Source organism: Pimephales promelas, chromosome 1, assembly GCF_988280905.1.
Source record: "Pimephales promelas chromosome 1, fPimPro1.hap1.1, whole genome shotgun sequence".
In the NCBI taxonomy this organism is placed as follows: Eukaryota; Metazoa; Chordata; class Actinopteri; order Cypriniformes; family Leuciscidae; genus Pimephales; species Pimephales promelas.
In genome coordinates this window covers 21,218,735-21,240,530 of record NC_142769.1, presented here as the reverse complement: position 1 = coordinate 21,240,530, position 21,796 = coordinate 21,218,735, and the positions used below count along the sequence as shown (strand labels likewise).

The 21,796-nt window shown below is 38.4% G+C and overlaps 1 protein-coding gene across 1 annotated transcript in view; it reads left to right on the top strand.

Annotated features, from left to right (window-relative positions):
- irs4b (insulin receptor substrate 4b) overlaps nucleotides 1–21,552 on the top strand; it is a 29,087-nt gene extending 7,535 nt beyond the window's left edge. The window contains exon 2 of the mRNA XM_039668811.2: nucleotides 19,296–21,552. Within this exon, the coding sequence (XP_039524745.2) occupies nucleotides 19,296–19,300 (5 nt within the window). The 3' untranslated portion in view covers nucleotides 19,301–21,552. The remainder of the gene's footprint in view (nucleotides 1–19,295) is intronic.
- Nucleotides 21,553–21,796: the final 244 nt, after the last annotated feature.

The following is a 21,796-nucleotide window of genomic DNA, read 5'->3' as shown; positions in this document are numbered from 1 at the left end:
AAGACTGCATATTCTATCCGACCTAAAAGCCTCTCCACCCATCTAAAAATCTCTATGAACTGGTGCATATTAAAACACAATATCATCTCATCATAAATCAACTCCTCAACTTACAGTGTGTTAGTCTCCTCGCATTCCATTGTAAATTACACTTGTTCCTGTTGTGTGTCCTCAATCTGGTAACCCGCGTGAGCTTCGAGTCTGAGTAGGAGGGGCCGGGGGAATTTGGACTAGAAGTCGACCGATATGGTTTTTTTTCACGCCGATGCCAATACCGATCTTTTGAAATCCGGGATTGCCGATTAATGCTGCCGATTTATTTTGGCCGATATTTGCTTGGTTTTTAACCTCTATTTGAAAGTTAAAATGTAAAAGAAATGATAATTACTTAACATAGACAAACTTTCTCAACAAAAACATTTTATCCTCTCAAAAAATGTCCTGAAACATGTATTTTTGGTTTGTTTTGTTTGTTGACGGACAAAGACAAATGGACATAATAATTTTTTATATATAAGATTTATTATATTTTATTTTATTTAACTTCTAACAATAACGGATTTCACTAGTAAATTGCTGTTGAACGACAAAAACTGCACCACAACACACCGTCCGTCTGTTGTACTTCAGACAACGGCATCCCGCTGTTGGACCTTTTAGTCTACAGTGAAATACAGTCACACTTTACACTGTTTGGCCAGCATTTTAACCATGTTTAATCCAGCTTAGGGGTGTGCGATATGACGATTTTTAATCGTGGACGATTAAAATGTCTCCACGATCTGCTTTTGAAGAAAAATCGTAGTATCGTGTTACAGTGCATTCTATCAGTTCAGTTCTGGCGCCCCGTCTCAACTGTACAACGCGACGTAGCCTACACATCACACGTTAATGAACAGGTACGGGACACTGCAATTGGCTTTATGCACAGCTGCACTACTTCCACTACTACAGCTCCTTGTTTCCTGTCTGCCATTATTGGCCAAATTGATTAATTCAGGTGTGTCTGATTATTGTTGCCATGACTACTGAGGTCAGGTACACCTGAATTAATCAATTTGGCCAATAATGGCAGACAGGAAACAAGGAGCTGGCTGAAGTTCAGGAAGTAGTGCAGCTGGGCATAAAGTCCATTCACAAAAGTTCGTTATTTGCATAAGCCTTGCCGGTTAAACATTTAATTCACGCGCTGATGCGCTATTCTAACGTGCGCTTTCCTGAGCGCATATACCCACGACAATCACTAGAAGCCTGTCAAACAGCGCCTGAATACTGGACTAAGTTATCTTTCGAGTCTTATTATGTATATATACACACAATGTTTACATAAACAGGCTATGTCTAAAGTGAAAGAAAACATTTGAGAGAATATCTGGTGTAATATGCGTCTATATTAAACACGTCCCGTGCTGGTCTAAAAGCGACAGGAATAAATAGTACTGCCGCATGTCCTTAAAGGGATAGTTCACCAAAAAAAAAAAAAAAATCTGTCATTATTTACTCACTCTAATGTTGTTACAAACCTGTATTAATTTCTTTCTTGTGCTGAACACAAAAGACGATTTTTTTTAATGTGGGTAACCAAACAGTTGCTGGTCCCCATTAACTTACAGGAGAGAACCAAAAACTATAGGGGGACCAGCAACTGTTTGGTTACCCACATTATTCAAAATAACTTTTATTTTCAACAAAAGAAAGAAACTTATTCAGGTTTAACACATCTTGAGAGAGTAAATTAAGACCATTTTCATTTTGAGGGAACTATCTCTTTAGTAAAAGAAAAAAAAAAAACACAAGGAGAAAATCACTCACTGACTGAGAACTTTAATAGTAGCTTTAATAAGAATCAATTCATTCAGTGAAGTCTCTGTAGTGTTTTAATTTCATATTTGTTTAATTGAATTACTTTCTTCAATGCTACTGCTAAATACTGCATCTGAAAAATAAAGCACTATTTATTTAATTTGAATATTAATTTGTGTAATGTTTATCTTGTCTTATTTTTTTAATAACAAAGAAAATAATGACAAAGATTTTTATCTTCACCACTGGCCTAAATGTATGCCTTTCTTTTTTATGTTGATACCTAAGGCTTTGTTTTTAACATAAGGACATTAGTTTGGCTGTAATGAACAGCCACTTGCAAAATATTAAAACCAACTTGAAAAAGAATCGTGATAAAAAATCGTGATCGTGATTTTCCTAAAAAAATCGTGATATGATATTTTTGCCATATCGCCCACCCCTAATCCAGCTACTAACTAACAGTCAGTGTTGTGCCTGAACACGTTCAATGAACTATAGTTCATTGATAGTTCAAATGACGGTAGGGGCAGTGTGTGTCAAACACGTGTTCCTCGACAACACTAGGCTGCCCACAGTTGCGCCTGCCTAATAATCAGCTTGATATACTTGGATATTGGCCGATGCCAATTATGTTAAAAAAAGCAAAAAAATCGTCCGATTAATCGGTCTACCTCTAATTTGGACTGCAGAACCCATTTCAATTGCTAGATGCCAATCTCACAAACTGCACCTTTAAAACTCAATGAGCTCAGAGAGGCACTGCCTCTCGCAGTAACTTTAATTGTTGGTGTTGCTGTTTGACAGTGTCACTTTAGAAAATTTGTGTTTTTTTTGTTTTGTTTTTACTGATCATATTTCATAATATTTTCATTGTCTTTGTGGATGTACTGTGGATTTTTTGGAAGAGTGTGGAAGAAGCACTGCCTCCCTTGTCTCGGGGGAAATGCCTCTGATTCTGCTGTATCATGGTCATGACTCTGCGCTTGGGTCAAGAAGTCAGTTATCTGAATCTGTTTTTAAACACTGCTGCTCTCAATGATCTCACCCCACTTCAACTTGTGAGGGAAAACACCAAGTATTTCACTTGCACTAATAGCCTTCACTCAAATAATTTTCCACGTTTGTAAATGGTAATCTTTTCACTCAAATGCCAGTGAAGTTGTTATATTGTTGAGCCGTGGCCAGGGTACTTGGATACTTAGACTTTCTCTCCTGATTAGTCTTTCTTTCCCCATTTCTGTCTGTCTAGTCTAGTATTTCTGTCTCTCCACCTCTGAATTTCTTTCATAATTTAGCCACTCCAGTAGTGCTGAGGAATACTCAACCACAGCAGCACAAGCAGCTCAAATCAACCTCTGACTAAATCAATTCAAAGACCTTAGCCATCGTTCTTATTGCTGGTGGTTTTCAAAGGTGTTGTAAGCTGTTTTCAAATGCTTCAAAAATAGAGTCAAGGAAGTTGCCTGGCTCTTTTTTGCCAATAAGGAACAAGATGTCTTTTAGCAGGTTGAGGTTTTGGAAGGAGTTTCTTAAAGTTAGCAAAATGGTGCTACGTAGTGAAATTGCTAAAATTGCTTGCAGCACCTTTAACCTCAATACAATAAAGGCATTTGATGACCTGTTGTGGGCAGGTCAACTGAGTGTGGCACTGGTATGTTAATGCGGCAATGTTTTGGCTGTGCTGGTACCAGGGTCTGTCTGAATATGGAGTATTCACACACTTTGTAGTGTTGGAATGTAAATTAGCGAGTGCATAGCTGCACAGGAATGTGTTTTAATCACAACACATAGCATTTTTCAGAGCTCACTCTTGGACTATCACACATCACGAGGTAAACAGCCAAGGTAGCAGAGAACAGGCCAGTTTATTCTGTACTAAATGGTCAGATCCTCCAATTGAGTGGAGAAATGTTAGATGGTTATTTCGGTCTCTGCTGCATATCTAATGTAGTCTTGTCTGATCCGAAGCTGCGTTTCAGTTTAAAGCCTTGTTCTGTTCATTCCCCTTGCAAACATGCATTGTAATGGTACCTTGTTACAATAAAGCTATCAGATAATTTTATGTGATAATGTTTGATACTCATTAGTACTTATGAATACCATGATCAGGGATGTGATTTCTTTCCCCTCATATTTATACAGATTTCTGTATTTTCCGACCTGAAAAGTATTCCTGACTTTTTTTGTGGCTGGTTACATTACAATGATTGAAATTGCGAAATAGCTTAAACAATGACTAAATAAAATGCTAAATGTTATTCGGTTTCATGTATTGCTTCGGACAGCGCCATCTGTGGGACACCCATAAATAGCATGTTAGCCAGTGTTTAAAGTGTCGAATGCGAATAAAATTCAGCATTGAAATGTGTTATTCGCCAGTTGCCTAGTAACTATTGCCTAATAACTGAATTTTGACACTGCATGGTTGTGAGAATGAGATGTGGCTTGTATATATGCTGCATGTTTCAGAGTAAAGCCAAAGCGTGCTGTTAGTTTTTAGTTTTGCGCTATCAGATTTCAAAGGGTTTCCTTCTTTTTTAGCTAAACACATGCCTGCATGGTTCTGTGTCTAAAAACATGGAAATACTATAGTAATTTTTAGTTAGTGTCTGTTTGTGAACCTTTTTGAGAATTGCTTATATTGGCTATGTTGCTGCTGGAGCTACAGTCTGATCGATCTCAATGTGCTAATATAATAATAAGTGAAAGTTACAAGTTCAACACTGTAACTGTTATATTTTAGTGTTTACTTGGAATCATTATGTTTCACAATCACATTATGTTTTTTTTTTTCTTCAGTTAGCTGAATTGATTATATTTGGATCAGATTTAGCGCAATTTTATTAGGCACAATTTCAGGTGTTGAAATGTGCTATTAGTGGGGATGGCATGATTAGTTTGTCCTGTGAGCGAAAATGTGGATACTTGTGGAGTTACCTGGGAATTCCGCTTATTTAGATAATTATGTGCATATGAACCCCATGAAGTGACGCACTCCATATAGTTTAAAACGGCTTTTATTGCTCCACTGTGTCATGGTTATAGTCTTTATCTTAATTAAGTAACCATAGTTTTATTTGAACGTACTATTTCTTTTTGTACAAGTTTTTAATATGGACAAAATTACTGAGAGCAACTTTTGGATGCAAAAAGAGTCTAAATGTTGTATAATAAAGTGCATTTGTGTTGGGAGATCTCAGTCCTCTGAGAAAAGAGCTATGCTGGGCTAAAGTCCTGCTCAAGAGGCATCATGTCCTTCTGTACATCACACATGCCTATATTTACAGCGTTATTTTGAGAGCCCACCTTATTTACGACCATGGCATGTGCTGAACTGTATTGCTCTTATTGCAGGAAATGAGGACTGCTGGTAACCGGATCCTTTTCCTGTGTTAAATTTTTTTCAAACACGCATATCACTTTTATGCTTTACAAAGAATATGAAAGAATGAGAACAACTATACACATACCTAATTGTATAAAATTACTTTTCACAAATCTTTTTTTAAAGTTTTTGGCTATCTGTTATGGCCTAAACATAAGAGAAACTCTCTTGTCAGAATGAGGTTTTAACCAGCAAAATTATAATGACTTAACTGAAACGCAAATGACTTAACTTACCATTTAGAAGTTTAGGTTCAGTAAGATATGTATATTTATTTTTTATTAGTACTTAACCTTAATAATTTAAAAGACACATTATATTGATCAAAAGAGACATTTATAATGTTTTTTGAGCAGTAAATCATCATATATTAGAATGATTTCTGAAGGATCATGTGACACTGAAGACTGGAATAATGGTGAATGAGACCGATTGGACTTAGTCTCTCCAAAGCGGATAAGTTTGAAAAAGCTGTTTTCACGTTGTAGTGTGGACTGTGACGCCGGAGGTATTTGAAAACTATGACGCAAGTTTAGTCATGTGGTCCATGTTGTAGCAATAGATATTCATGTTTACCAGTATTGTGCCTGTTAAGTGCTATTGACTTTTACACTGATGCTAAAATATGTTACTTTGCACACTCTTCATATCACAGTCCTGCACAGATGACAGAAAATGTAACTTACTCACATTTGCTGTCCTGCGGCAATACAGGAGAGCTGTTGCGTTTTAGACCAAACATATGGTGACTGACCTGGATACATTGGTGATGGTGAGATATTTTGCTAAATAAAATGATCCTATTAGAAAAATTGCACGATAACTTTATTTTTCCATCTGTATCATCTTGGTGAGGTTTCACGCATGCGCAGTAAGGTGAATTTAGAAGTTTCTCATCCACACTGAAACGTCGGAAAACGCCCGAAAACGCTAGTGTGGTTAACACTAGTAATCGCCGTTTTCAAGTGTATCCGGATTAATGTGGACGTAGCCTTAAAGAAGACCTGTATAATTAGGCTGTTTTGAGTTCACCTAACCATGAACAGATTTTAGGGGCCAATTTTGAGGTGACGTATTGCTGTGGACCAATATTGTTTGTCAGTCAAACAATATTGGATGAGTCCGTATCAGCCTTTAGAGTTCAACCTCCATTAGTTTACTGGTATACTGAGTTACTGATCTACGTTAAGACTGACTGAAACTTTGACCCTATACACAAGCAAACAAGCTTCCCCTCCCTAAAGAGACCTTCACCCCATGTTTGTGTGCACAAACATTAGTAGATCCATGCTGGATTTTCTTTAACTATAGACACCTAAGCCTTGTATATCAACCTTTTAAACATTTCGCCAATGTGTTAATGGGGTAACAGGGTAAATTAGAGCACAGTGCATATTTGCATGATGGCGTTTGGCACACGTTCAGTGGCAGTGGTGTTCTGTTGAGTAATACACTGGCTATCACATGAGCTTTTTAAAAACCTATGGACCCAAATTAGGGTTGAGAGATGACCGGAATGTTTTAGTCCAGAACATGGTGTGCTGAGCTTGAGGGTCTTTTGCACAAACACACACATGCTCACACTGATTCTTCCTGCTTAATTATTGTATTTATGACTTACTCGACCAGTGTTTATTATATTTAATATCCGGAGTGTTCTGGTTACATCAAAGGCCAATCAGTGCCTGCCTAGCAACCACATCATAAACCCCTGTGCGGTACACTTTATTATCTGTCCTGTCTCTGTCTTTTTCACTCTCTCTCTATATATTTATCTGTCTCTCTCACTCGCTTCACCTAGATTCAGCTTCAGTCAGTGTATGTGTAACATGCCTCAGTCCAGCATCAGTGTAGCAAAACACAAGTTGAACTTCTAATTTATTTGGTAACTTAATAGGAATGCAAGTTTGTCCCCAAAAAAATCATTATGGGAAAATATTACTGTTTGTGCTAATTATAACTGAAAGTATGACTTTTTTTGTGTTATTTACAAGGGATTAATTTGAATGAATATAAAGATTTTTATTCAGAAAGGGGTGTCACGATTTCGATATTAAATCGAAATCGATCGAAATTAATTCAGTGGTATCGAAATCGAAATAAAAAATGGTATCGTCGATACTGCCACGCCCCATGTCGCGTCCGTGATGGAAAGTTCGGACCGTTTTACTGACTCAATTGTTCAATCTCGTTCATCAAAATTAACTGAACTTTTTTTCTAGTCATTTCAGGGGCTTTAAAGGTCATACTATTAACATGCAAATTCCCCGAACAGTAAGAAGATGTACATAATGAATGCAGTGAAAAATAATTTACAGAGAACAAATAATTACTTTACCTTCCGAGTCTTTTGTTCATTTGTAGCGTGACAGAGGCAATGAACAGATCGTTTATGATGAATGACTCATCACAGTGCGGAAAACAAAACACCTGTTGAAAGCCCTCATCAGCTCATCAACGGAACTTGAACACCCTCCTGCTTCTCTGAAGTCGCCGGTGTGGAGGTATTTTGGATTTGCACGTATGTTGACAACGTTCGCGTTGTCGACAAAACAGCCACAGTTTGCAAGCTCTGCTATGTGCGTGTACCATATTCGTCCTCTGGCAACACGACTAACATGGCTGCGCATCTCCGCAGATAGCACAAAAATATAGATTTGTCGGTCAAACCAACAACTGTACAAACTACTCTCCCGTCTTCATTTGGAATTAAACTTCCAAGTAACTCAACTCGTACAAATGCAATTACAAGCGCCTTAGGAGTATTCATCGCTGCAGATATGCGACCTTATTCGGTGGTGGAAAACTCCGGATTTCGGCATTTAGAACCGCGCTACGAAATCCCATGTCGAACGCATAAAGTTATTGTTGCATTTATGATGTTACTTGTTTTTGTTATATTTTAAATTTGGCATTGGTGTAGTGTACATTGTGAACAAATTTATATTGCATAATGCATAAACGTGTAGTTTAAAAATTGCATAGCAATCTGCGCTTTAAATTTTTTTTTTTATCGAGAATCGAATCGAATCGTGACTTTAGAATCGAAAACTTAATCGAATCGAGGATTTGGTGAATCGTGACACCCCTAGAAAGGATGCATTAAATTGATCAAAATTGACAGTAAAGGTAATATTGATGCAAAAGCATACTATTTTAAATAAACTCTGTTCTTTTGAACTTTCTATTCAGCAAACAATCAGCCATCCACATTAGCTGCCATAATAAAAATGGCAAAGCCAGAGCTAGCATCTTTGTTGAGACAAGCGCTGGACGTTTTGGATAAGAAAAGGCTTCCAGTAAAAGTGGAGAGGCTTATTCCTCGACTAACACCTTTCCCTCGTCCATTTTAACAACACCGAACGTGCTTTCTCGTTGTCAGACCGATAGGACTCCTTTCACTGGTGACTTTGTGTGTGAGGCCACATACATGTTACACTGTCATTAAGTTGAAGTTATCATATTATACAGTATAGTCCTTGCTCCAGCCCTGTTCACTAGCTCTGTTTGGTTTCATTACAGTGTGCTCCTTCCTTAGCACTGTGAGCGCCCTCTACTCTCCATAAGGTGCCTCTGTGCACCAGCCATTTTAAATCCAGCCTCCAGTATTTGGGCCACGCCTCCTTATTTGCATATAATCCTCAAATGCCCAATCCTAAATAGTCAAGTCACATTTATTTATATAGCGCTTTTCACAATACAGATTCTATCAAAGCAGCTTCACAGTGATAACATGAAAGTAGTACGACAACGACACAGATCAATAATATTGTTAAATATTAAATAACCCCAACTAAGCAAGCCAAAAGCAAGGCGACAGTGGCAAGGAACCAAAACTCCATCAGATTTGGATGGAGAAAAAACCTTGGGAGAACCCAGGCTCAGTCGGGGGCCAGTTCTCCTCTGGCTTACATTCATATTGTTTATATATAAATATTAAATATAAATATTTTTTATGTATAAAACGGCGCCATAACATATCGCAGCCGTTGAGTCGTCTCTTTACAGGCGTTGGTCTTCTCATCACAGGCGTTGGGGAATCCGAATCCCTGTGAGAGGCTGGATACAAAACTGGACCTGACGAACGCCATTTTTCTCGGGACAAGCATCCCGAGATAACAGCAGAGAGGCAGATTGGAAATAATTAGCATAGCTGATGTTCATAATGATTTCCATTATACGGGAGTCGGTGTTAGAAAACCACTATCTCACAAACTCTCCGTAACCTGAACTCTCCATAACCCAACCATACGCGCCGACCCGTTTGACTAAGGCTGTCGAGCCCCACTGTCGCGGAAATGTGTTTCAGTGGCAAACGGTTCCGTAAATACCAAATTCCCAATGCTAAATCCTAAATGGCTAAATGACCAAATGCCCAATTCAAAATACCAATTCTTTTTTCGATTTAGACTTTTAGTTTTAGACTTTGTTTTTAATCTGACCCAATAATCCCTCCATACTTGGGGGTGCATTGACTTCTTTCAAAAACATAAAAAAATACCCACACCAAAACTTTTTAATAATAGTGTACATTAATGGACCGCACAGTTAGCATTAAAGAGTTGCTTCTTGCAAAGATGCATCCTCCTTTTGCAGCTTACAGTTTAGTTAATTTACCTGCTTGTCTCTTATTTTTAAACTGTTTCCTGGCATATTGTAGGTGGCTCAGGCAAGCTTAAGTCCCACCCAATTTCCTTTCGTATCATGAATTATGTGGCCAGTCGCCACGGTGAAACGGAGCGCCTTGCAGCAGTTTAGCTGTTTTCGTTAAGAGAACTTTCCACAGAAGGTGATTTGTGCATGTGTGTGATTTGTGTTTGCCACATTCAGGTTGGCTGTGATTGATGTTAGTGGGTCATTCCTGTCTAGGTGAGGTGCTTCACTGTCTTAATCACATGATTTGGCTCTCTGTGACAGTGCAGTCCTACACGATTGACATCCACCCTTCATAAGTACATCTACTAGTGAAAGAAGAGGCGCCCATATGGCCAGGGGACAAATCTCACTGTCATTGGCTGGCAGAAGAGCCCCTTAAATAGGCTAGAGCTTTTCCATTACCAGTACTAGCTCGACTCAACTCTGCTCGATTTTCGCTCTGTTTTCCATTGCAGACAGTACCAACAAAAAATAGTACCCGGTCGTCATAGTGACGCCTTTCGTTCCTTTTTGCCCCATCAAGCTCTCGCTGGATCCTCTCTTCGGGAACCAAACAAAGGAGAGTCTGCACCCCCTCATTTGACCACTGCGTATTCTTCCTAGTTGCCATAATAATAGTAGTAGTAAGTTTAGTAACTATATCTGGCCAAACTATTTCAACATGGCGGGGTTATTCTGGATACTCCATCTGGCGCGTGTAATGATGACGCAGTGAACGGTGACGGTTCTCTCTGACCAATCACCAGTCGGAATTGTTATCGCGTGACATTTTAGTATCGCCTTCTCATTAAGAACCTCGCCGGAGGTGGTACAAAAAAGTACCCGAAAGCAGGTACAGGTACAACTTTTACACAGTGTAAAACCAAACAAAGGCAAGCCGAGTCGAGCTGGGACTGTGTAGTGGAATAGCGCCAATAGTTTCCCCTAAGTGACACATGTAAGGCTGGACAATATGGCCAAAAAATAATCATGATAAAAGTTTTCATATCAGTCAATACCTGCTGCTAAAAGGTGACAATGGTTTCAAGTCATGAAACTGGTTTGTGTTGTGACTTATTAATCCTATTACATGTTTTGCATCTTAGAAATCCACATTTGACAGTATACTTGCTTAAGTTGACAGTAGTAGTAGTTTGAGTTAGGATGTACAGGTGTAACATCCTTAAATTGTAACAACCTAATTTTTATATGGTCAAATGTAAATATTCTGACTTTTTGAGCTTTATTAATTGTATTAAATAAACCATTGGTATTCCATAGTAGCATACATTCAATACTCAATACAATGGTAAATTGTAACTGTTTTCTATGTATAGAAAATGTATACTATGTATACTTTTGTTAGTATATAAAGCTCACGTTGCGCTGCTGTTTGAACTTTGAGCCATAAGTGGTATAATATGGGATAAATGGTGTAAATGGTCCATTTGGTGCTATGGTGGCCAATGCTACCGTTCAAACGAGTAGCGTTGTTTCGTTATATTGAACATTTACTGAACTCTTGTTATCGTTTAATCGAGGACAATTATAAATCAATAATTATCGCTATCGTTTTATTGCCCAGCCTTGATGGCGTTCTCGTAATGTCTGACTGGTGTGGGGTTTGGGGCCCATGCAGATGCCGTTCACTTTTTTTAGGACTGTTTGAGAAGATGGATGGCTCAGATCTATTCTTGGGAGGTGGTTAATATAAAACATTTGACTCACCAAAAATGGCCACCTTAATCTTGTGTGCAGGTAGGGGTGGTGGTCAGGTTGTGGTTGTCACTGTAGGTTAATGATTGCACTAAGGTCAGGAGAAACTCTGTGACCTTTGGTACCCCATCGGACCTGCCCTTGAACAATGAACCAGTGGCATTCCTGCCGCTCCAGACGCCGCTGTGCGGAGAGCTCTGAAAGCGGTGGCATTGTGCCCCCACCACCATTGTTGGGTTAGACAAAGCCCTTTATCAAAGGCACTGTGTGTGTGCATCAGGGTCAAAGCAGGCCACCGTACAACCCCACTGCTCACCAGAGCTGTTACAGGATAAAGATGGCAATGACAGGTGAAGGGCATGTTGTGTTATCGTTTGACTGGACGGGTAGGACATGGAAAAAAACTGGGTAGAGGATGAATGTAAAGAGTCATGTAAATGAGATGAAGGTCTTGCTTACAATACAGTTTAAAAAGTGTTATTTTGCTGTATTGTATTTTATTGCAAAGTTAAACAAGGTATTATTGATTTCAACCATAAATATGAAATTTTTCTTCCCTTTTTTGAAGTACCTCAAAATGTGGGCCACATGGACACAAACTTTTTTGGTGGATTTATTTTTTTTCCCCCTCACTTGGTTCCTCCTTTCAGACAACCAATGAAATAAAATGATCTGCATGCAAAACTCACAATCACTATTAGTTGATCTTTTGACACATAAAGTTAATTGTATATGATCAAGAATATGCTTGTTTGAGATTGGTAAATTTGTTTTTAAAAGAAATCTTATTTTCACCAAGGCTGCCTTTATTTGATTAAAAACGCAGTATTGTGAAATATTAATAATTCAAACTAACTTTTCAATTTTAATATGTAATTTATTCCTATGATGTCAAAGTTGAATTTTCAGCATCATTACTCCAGTCTTCGAAATCATTCTAATATACTAAATTACTAAAGAAACGTCTCTTATAATTATCAATGTTGTATACCGTGGTGCTGCTTAATATTTTTGTGGAAACTGATACGTTTTTAAAGTATTCAAAAGAACATCATTTATTTGAAAAAAATCTTGGAACATTGTGAATCTTTACTGTCACTTTTGATAATCTAATGCATCCTTGCTCAATAAGTGTTAATTTTTCGGTTGAAGATAGAATCGCTATTCACTTGTTAATCGATTTTTTTTTCTCCCCATCCCTAACAACCACAATTTCATGCAGAAATCCTTTTATTTTAGTACTATAAATGTTATTAATATATAATCCTTATAGCACAGAATTGGCCCTCTTCTGAATGATGTAATGCTCAATACCAATTCCGGGCAATCTGGGGCTTCGGTTTTGCTAGATCTTAGCTCTGCATTTGACCTGGTCGATCACAACATTCTCATATCACGTCTAGAACCATGTGTGGGCTTTTGCAGCAGGGTGCGACAATGGTTCTGTTCATATTTAACTAATAGGTGTTATTCTGTCTGCATCTGAAATGCAATTTGGTACTGGCGTCCCTCAGGGCTCTATTCTTGGCCCGTTTAATCTTTTTATGCCCTTTTTGGGTTGTATTTTGTAATGGGGTGTCTTTTCATATGTATGGTGATGACACATGTTTACTTGCCTTTGAACCATGATGATAAGCTTGCTTTAAAGCCAATATCGGATTATTTGGATGAACTAAAACTCCGGCCCAGAGTTAAACAGTTGAGTTTCACCGTTTTCGAATGCATTCAGCCGATTTTCTGATATTTAGAAGAATATCAGTAACCAGACAGTTTCTGGTCTCATTGACTTCCATAGTAGGAAAAAAAATATACTATGGAAGTCAATGAGACCAGAAACTGTCTGGTTACTGATATTCTTCTAAATATCAAAAAACCGGCTGAATTGATTCGAAAACGGTAAAACTCAACTGTTTAACTCTGGGGGAGTTGTAAAATGAGCCTATTTCCAAAAAAAGGGGAGTATCCCTTTAAAATTTACTCATGATTTTAATTTCCTAATGCTGTTACCATACAATACCACCTGTGTTCGGAATCTGGGGTTTTTGTTTAATAACAACCTTAAATATGATAAACAGATAATTCCTGTTTTTATCATCTTTGTCTTTTAGCCAGAGTTAAGCCCTTTTTGTCTAAGAACTTTGAGACTGATATGCACGCATTTGTAACATCCCGATTGGATTATTGTAACTCTTTATATATTGGTGCCCCTGAGACGTGTATCACACGCTTGCAATTAGCTCAAAATGCCGCAGCAAGGCTCTTCAAAGGGAAGTGTAAAAGTGAATGCATTGCACCGGTTTTGATCTCTCTTCTTTGGCTACCAGTTAATTACAGAATTGATTTTAAAGTTTTGTTATTTGTTTTTAAGTCTGTGCAGAACTAGACTCCATACCTATCTGAACTATTACATCCGCCCTCACAGTCAAGATCACTCAGATCGGGGGACTCTGATCTACTATCTGTTCCTAGAACTAGGCTTAAAAAAAGGGGTGATTTGTGCTTTTGCGGTCATCGGCCCTAGGTTATGGAATAGCCTACCGGATTGCATCAGGTCCGCCCAAACTTTTGTTAATTTTTAAATCCATTTTGAAATCTTATCTTTTTTTCCAACTGCTTTCAATAGATATCTTGAATGTCATTATTAGTTCATAGGTTTTTTCCATTTAATTGTGCTTTCTGTCTTACTGTTTGTTTCCTTGGCTTTGGTCAACACCAGTTTTTTTGTTTGTTTTTTTAAATGTGCTATATAACTAAAATTGTATTATATTATTATTATTATTATTATTATTATTGCTGTTATCTTAACTGTATACCTTTCTTGTGCAAGATCACTTCAGTGATGATGGCTCCACCTGTGGATGGGAATTTTTTTTTATTATGTAGAGAGAAGAATGTCAAGAAAGAGAGACAAATAAATTCAACATTAAAAGATACTGAGACGACAACACATACATTGTGGTGGGGACTCTTATTTTAGATGCCTGTTTAAATTAATCTGAATCATCCTTGAGTGCAACACTACATATGCTTTTCCTCAAGAACATGCCATATAGAGTTGTGAATTGCTCTGCAAGCAAAATGACAAATTATTTGTGAAACAAGTCAGCATACTACATTTGCTGTGAGCTTACATGGCATCCCTGTTGCTTTCTTGATTTGATTTGATTCTCCTTTCTTCATAATGAAACCGAGCACCTCGCTAAACCAAAGGTGATCTTAATGACACAAATCAGCGCTCCATGCCAACACGGTTCTTCTGGACCAATGACGTCTGTATGAGTTAGTGCCACCTTTCGTAGTTTCATCTACTAGTGAAAGAAGAGACTCCCGCGGGGTCAGGGGCAATCCCACTGTCGTTGGCTGGCAGAACAACTCCTAAAATAGGCCAAGATTAAAGGGAGGCAGCAGTGGTTTGGTCATTGTTCCACTTATAGCGGTGGCCTGCTGTGGTATCACACTATGGTATGCTTGTGATGTGTGTGTGGTGACGCACATGGTGTTTGGTGTTCATGCAGTGACGCAGATGGTCTTGTGCTGCAGTTCACTTTTTAGGACAGAGGATGACTGAATGGGATCTCTTTGATTCCACAAAGGTGGTTAATATATAACACATGAACGACCCAATCTGGACAGGCTCAGATTAAAAATGGTCAATGTGGTTTGTTTGCAGGAGTAGGGTTAACTTCTTGTTGTCTTCCTTTTCTGTCTTAGATTATTGTTTTTTGAGGAAGCACCAGTGACAGCCAGTGATATTTTTTATTGTATGCAAAAGAGCATCTTGTTCATTTTGATAGTGGGGTTTAGCGTGACAATGGTGGGTAGATTTTAAAGCAAATGCTCTGTGGAAGATGCAGCTAGTTCCCTGCTCCAACAACCTATTTGACTATTACTTTCATCATTCCTTTTGTATAATTTGGGTTTCATTTTTCAAGTTGTTAGTGCCAGTGTTGCCAGATTGGGCCAATAATTTCCAGCCCAAAACTTTAACTGACAAAATTATTTGATTGCTATTTTTAATTAAGGTTGATAAGCACCATTTTTATATCCTTGGAACAAAATAATGTTGATAAAATAAAATGAAATTAAATTCCCAGGAAAACGGATCAAAACAGGGCAAAGACATTAAAGAGAATTTGCAAATATTAAAATGCCTTGGTGGAAACTTTCAAAACGGCAATCAAGAAATTAACCGATAACTTAAACCCTTGCAAAAAAACATGCATCATTTTCAATGTAAACAGTAAGAAGTCAATTTAAGTGCGAAAAGTGCCCAATACAGGTGATCGGAATAAGCAGACATTAATGCACACACCAAAGCTAAAATGTGTCGTTCACATTCAACAGTGTGCACATGACGATGGACAGGAGTCATCCCATATTTGATTTCAATTAAGTAATTCAACTGTGCTGTCAGAGTTAGTTATAGGCCTTTTTTTAAAGAGCCTTCGAGTCACCACGGGTGTAATCCACATTTGGCAAGTTGGGTCCCTCTCTCACTCTTTACTAGATAACTTGCTGTGTATTTATGCCACTTTTTGTAAAGCAATCAATTAAACCTATACACAGCTACAAGTTATCGCACTAAAAACGCATCAGTCATGAATGATAACGTCTGCCTGCTGATCGCTGATTGGCTAGAGTGTATGCTCGTCTACGACATCAACGTCAGCCGACTCTGCGGTTGGCCTGTGTGTTTAGTAACGTCACACTGACTGATTTTATGGAGTACTGTACATGCAAACTTTTGAGTTTTGTTTTATTAACCAATTAGACTATACAATTTAGATGTTTGAAAACTGCTGATCTGACCCCAAACAAGCCCAAATTTCGACCACCTTCCCAAACCAATTTTTCCCACCCAATCTGGAAACACTGGTTAGTTCCATATTCCCTGGCAAACTGTATTGTGGTTTGCTCCAAGGCAGGAAAAACTGAAAACTTTTGGAAGCTGAAAGCTGTCATTCTCTCCTTAGGGCATGCAGGCCCTGGGCTAGTTGGCCGATCTGTCACTCTCCCCTTTGGGCCAATGATGCGATGCCACTGAAATCGTCACATTCATTGATCTTCTAAATTTTTATGCCATGCACTTAAGACTGATTTGGATGGATTTAAACAGGCATCTAGATAAGAAGTCCCTTAGTCTTCTTGGTATCTTTTACTGTTGTATTTATTTGTCTCTCTTTCTCCCCATCCTTCTCACCTTTCTTCTCTCTACATAATACAAACTTTCACATGAAGGTGGAGCACTAGAAAGGTAGATAGGTATATAGATTTCTACAGGTGAGTGTGGTTGTTTGGTAATGTGTGAACTCATCTAGGGCACCATTTCAGTCTGAATGTTTTTTCAAAGTTCTTTTAGTTTTTGTTCTGTCATGAGGCCAAGTCCAACATAAATGAGATTCCAATAATTAGAAAAGGCATAAATATAAAAAGCTAAACATAAAAACACTTTAATTCAGCAAGGATGCATTGAATTCATCACAAGAGAGTAAAGACATTTATAATGTTATAAAAATGTTTAAACTTTAATAGTGTTTCCACAAAAATAGGAAGCAGCAACTGGTTTAACATTGATAATAAGTATTATTTTCTTGAGCACCAAATCAGCATTACAATTATTAGAATTAGAATAATTTCTAAAGGATAATGTTACACTGAAGACTGGAGTAATGAATAATGATGCTGACAATTCAGCTTTGCCAGCGCAGGAATTATATTTTAAAGCAGTAAGTAAGGCCGTTAGTAAGGCCGGCAGGGGGACGCCCTGTGGTCTGTGTGGGTCCTAATGTCCCAGTATAGTGATGGGAAGTCTATACTGTCAAATAGTTCTTTTGTATGAGACATTATGTGGTGTCAACAAATTATTTTGAATGTTTTTCGAAAGAGTATGGGTGTAACCCTGGCCATATTTTCCCAGTGGCCTCTGTCCATCATGGCCTCCTAATCATATATACATACCACTTGGCTTCATCACTCTCCACCAGTAAGCTGGTGTGTTTTGGGCTTTCTGGCGCACTATGGCTGCCATTGCATCATCCAGGTGGATGCTGCACACTGGTTGTGTTTGAGGAGATTCCCCCTTCTATGTAAAGTGCTTTGAGTGCCGAGAAAAGCGTTATATAAATGTAATGAATTAATTATGTTAACATATTTGTTGAGCCCTGGGCTTGATCAGATAATGGATTATATGAAGGTGGTTGATATGTAACATCTGGGTGACCAAAACTGGACATTCTTAAACTTCTAAAACTGGTTCCCTTGATCTTGGACTGCTTTGTGTGTGGGCAGGAGTGATGGCAACTTCTGTCTGTCCTAAAAAAAACCTAGAAGACTCATTTTTCTAATAAACAGAAGACAACACCCATGTGGACTCCAGTAGATGTGCTTTTAAGTGGATTTTCTCCTGGTAAACTCAGGTTGTGGTTGTCAGTAAGGTCGGGAGGAACTCTGTGACCTTTGGTACCCCATCGGACCTGCCCTTGAACAATGAACCAGTGGCATTCCTGCCGCTCCAGACGCCACTGTGCGGAGAGCTCTGAAAGCGGTGGCATTGTGCCCCCACCACCATTGTTGGGTTAGACAAAGCCCTTTATCAAAGGCACTGTTTGTTTACATCAGGGTCAAAGCAGGCCACCGTACAACCCCACTGCTCAACAGAGCTGTTACAGGATAAAGATGGCAATGACAGGTGAAGGGCATGTTGTGTTATCGTTTGACAGGACGGGTAGGACATGGAAAAAAACTGGGTAGAGGATGAGTATGAAGAGTAATCTATAAAGAAAAAGGGTCTCTCACAATACGTAAACGGTTACTGTACGCTGATGTATGAGTGTGAATGTAGCCTAAATGGCCTTCCAAGTAAATTTAAATGTAGAGTTTTATTACGGACAGTTCTGCTTTCAACCTTTTTTAGCTCACAAGTTCATAAACATTGAGCACGTAGAGCACATCAAATATGGCAAACAGAAGCTCAACCACAATTGCTTGATCTGCAAGGATGGACTTTTCAATGGGGTGACAAATCTCTTTGGTTTTTAATATTATTTGTTTTTTCAAAAAATGACGTGCGGGTGAGTAAATAAGGTCATTTTTGGGTGAACTAACCCTTTAAACACTATATGGCACGTCACTGAACCATCCCAATACACTGATACCCCTTTTCCACCAAAAAAAGAACTGGTTCGGAACTGGTGCTGGTTCAAAGTTGGTTCAACTTGCGAACCACTTCAGAACCTGTTTGTTTTTCCACTGACTAGAGCGCCCAGGGAACGACATCGTTACGTCACTGTGTACGTCGCCATACGTCTTAGCTAGAAACGCTTGCAAGTACAACATATTACTTTGGGATTATCTCTAACACGTGTACCAAGAAGGGTTTAAAAACAATTGAAATATGTAAGTCTTTCAATCTTTTCGTTTGATATGCAATATTTTCAGATAAGTTTTTTATTTTCTGAAAACACATCTAAACCCGCCCCAGCCCCTGGCGTAAGCATGACGTGGTAAAAGAACGGTTCTAGTCCAGACTCCAGCAAAGAGTTGGTGCCCCTTTGGAACTAGTTATCCTGGCCGAGAACCGGTTCTTTGGCTGTCGAAACGCAAAGAACTGGTTCGCGCGCAGGCACTGGCTCCGGCTCTCAAAATGCTGTGGTGGAAAAGGGGCTTGAGTGATACGATTAATTGAAGGGTAAGGATGGTATCCCATCTTCACATGGTACATGGGTTAATCTTTTCTCTCTTTTTCTCACTACAGACTAAGGACTGTCCCATCAAGCTCCTGCAGAGATGCCTGCTAACGTGCGAGCCCTAGCACACAACCCTGTGACAGCAAAAGGATCCTGAGTTTTGTTTTAATGGACACTTATGGTTATTTTTATTTGTTTGTGTGCCGTCTCAGAGCACATCCATACGTTCTGTCTTGTATGAGTTCAGTGCTTTGTGATTTTTATCCGCTGCATAAACAACACCATAATCCACAAGTCTGGTTTAGACAGGTGCATGCTGTTTACAAGCGTCACACGGATGTACAAATTGTATTTATTTCCCATAAAGATTTCAGGTGCAATTACAGATTTTAGTGTTTATGTTTACCGTTTGCTTAACAGAGATCATATATCGATACGGTACAGACTGCAGATGGGATGTGACTGTACACCAGTAGTGTTTTTTTTTTTTTTAAACGTATGTCTGTCTCCGTTAGGTCGTCGCTTAAAGTTTCACGCACATCTTCAGTTTTGGACCATAGAAACATCCTTTTTTTGTACTATCAACACTGTTCTTCAGTATCTGTGAGTGTCAGGCTAGTCATGCCGTTTCAGTCTGCTTAACCCAGTGCAGGGACACAGGTGTTTTTCATCGTGCCTTTTTGGCATGTGGCGCAGCCCAGACTTAGCCTTTTCGTATCTGTTCCCGTACTTATTTTACGACCAGCATCATCTCCTCTTTGCCAAGTGTGCTGTAGAGAGGGAGGAGAAGAGGAAGGGTCTATTCTGGGACTCCCCTGGTGAAATCTGCTGCCGTTGCTAAAATGACACTCAGATGAGCACAGAGTTAGTGATTTATATATCATCCCAATAAATATAAATTAGTTCTCGAGTTATGTTTTGGTACCCACAGTAAATGAACTGTAAGGGGAGCGCCTCTTCAACTTTGTGAACAAACAGCACAATATGAAGGTACGAAAGCTCAATTTTGTCTGTATAAACCTTTATGCATGCTGTTGGCGAGATCGTAGTATCTCCTTCAATAGACGACATTAAAACAGCCTCAACATTTCATTAATATCTTATTTATAATGAATAATATTCAATATTTTAGTATTACCAATCAGTTTTTTGTTCCATGATACTCTTCTCTCAGTATTGCGTTATGTCCTGTTTTGATCAGGAAGTGAAGAAGCGGTACAGTTTATCAAACTGATTTGTGTGTTTTTCTTTAATATTTTTGATATGCACACTACTCCATCTGGTTCAAACTTTAGGTACAGCCATTAGCTTGCTACCAGTTGCGACACACTGTTTTAAAAGACAAAATAAAATGTGAAACTTGTCGTGACAAAGAAAAAGAAAAAACTGTACGATACGGTCTTCATTGTTATTCTGTCAATGGTACGAAAGTGAATTTTGTCGTCTGGTGAAAGGATTCATTCGTCGTGGATTTACCAAAGTCTTAACTAGCACAGATTGGCCATTGAAGCTCAGTTGTGGTTCTGTGAAAAAACAAGGTTTTGCTCAATGTCCAAAAGTATATCTAAAACCCAAAATTGCCTCTGTGGTAAATGGGACGTTGGCATTAAAAAAAGGGTACAGGTTAGTCTTTTTTCTGGCTAATGTCAGCATAACATTTGTAATTGTGAGAATGATCTCTAAGAGTTACACTGAAACAAATTATTTTTGAACATAAAAGCTTTAAATCAGCCACATAAATGTATTTGATATCAGCCTTTTGCTAATGTATGTGATCAAGCTGACTGCTTTTTGCCATGATTTTTATTGATTAGTACAGATGTGCAGTGGTGCAGCATTAATATGTTTCCCCCCCAAATTGTTTGTTATTGTTTTAATAGCTCCGATCTTTTCTTTTGGAATGTTTTATGAAAGGCATCTTTCATTTGGTATCCTTTCAAAGTCAACGAGACAGGAAGTTTGTGTCAGTTTTCGTGTATTTGTCGAACCTCATTAGTATGTTTTGGTACACTTGTCTTCTGTTCGCTATTGTTTTTGAAGTCTATGCTTGACCGATGGCAAAGTTCAGGTGTGAGGTCCGATGGAGTCGGAGAAAATTCAAAAAAAGGAAAAACTTTTTATGTTTGTGTCCATGTGTGTACATACTGATGCTTTTTTTTTTCTTCTTTTTTTTTCCTTTTTTTTTCTGCAGTTGATGGACTTTCCTTTTTCCTCTGGTGGGAAAATGAGACTGAAAACAGGCAAATCATTTGAGCATTGCTTAGTGTTTGTATTTATCTTTTTTTGCTTTCAATAGAGCTATTGCAATAAAAAATGTTCCTGTAACACGTTTCAGTTCCATTTGTTTTCTGTCTGAATGCCTGTGAATGAAAAAAAAAAAGGTCCACCATTGTTGAAATGGATTGTTTGCTTCGGTAACATTGAGCTTTAACATTACATTGACATATTTGCCAGGAGTATAGTGAAGACAGAAACTCTTAGGAGAATTTGGCAATGTTTGAAATGGTTTAATATTATTATATAATGCAATAATAGTGGTTCTCAATTTTTGGCAGTCAGATATTCATAA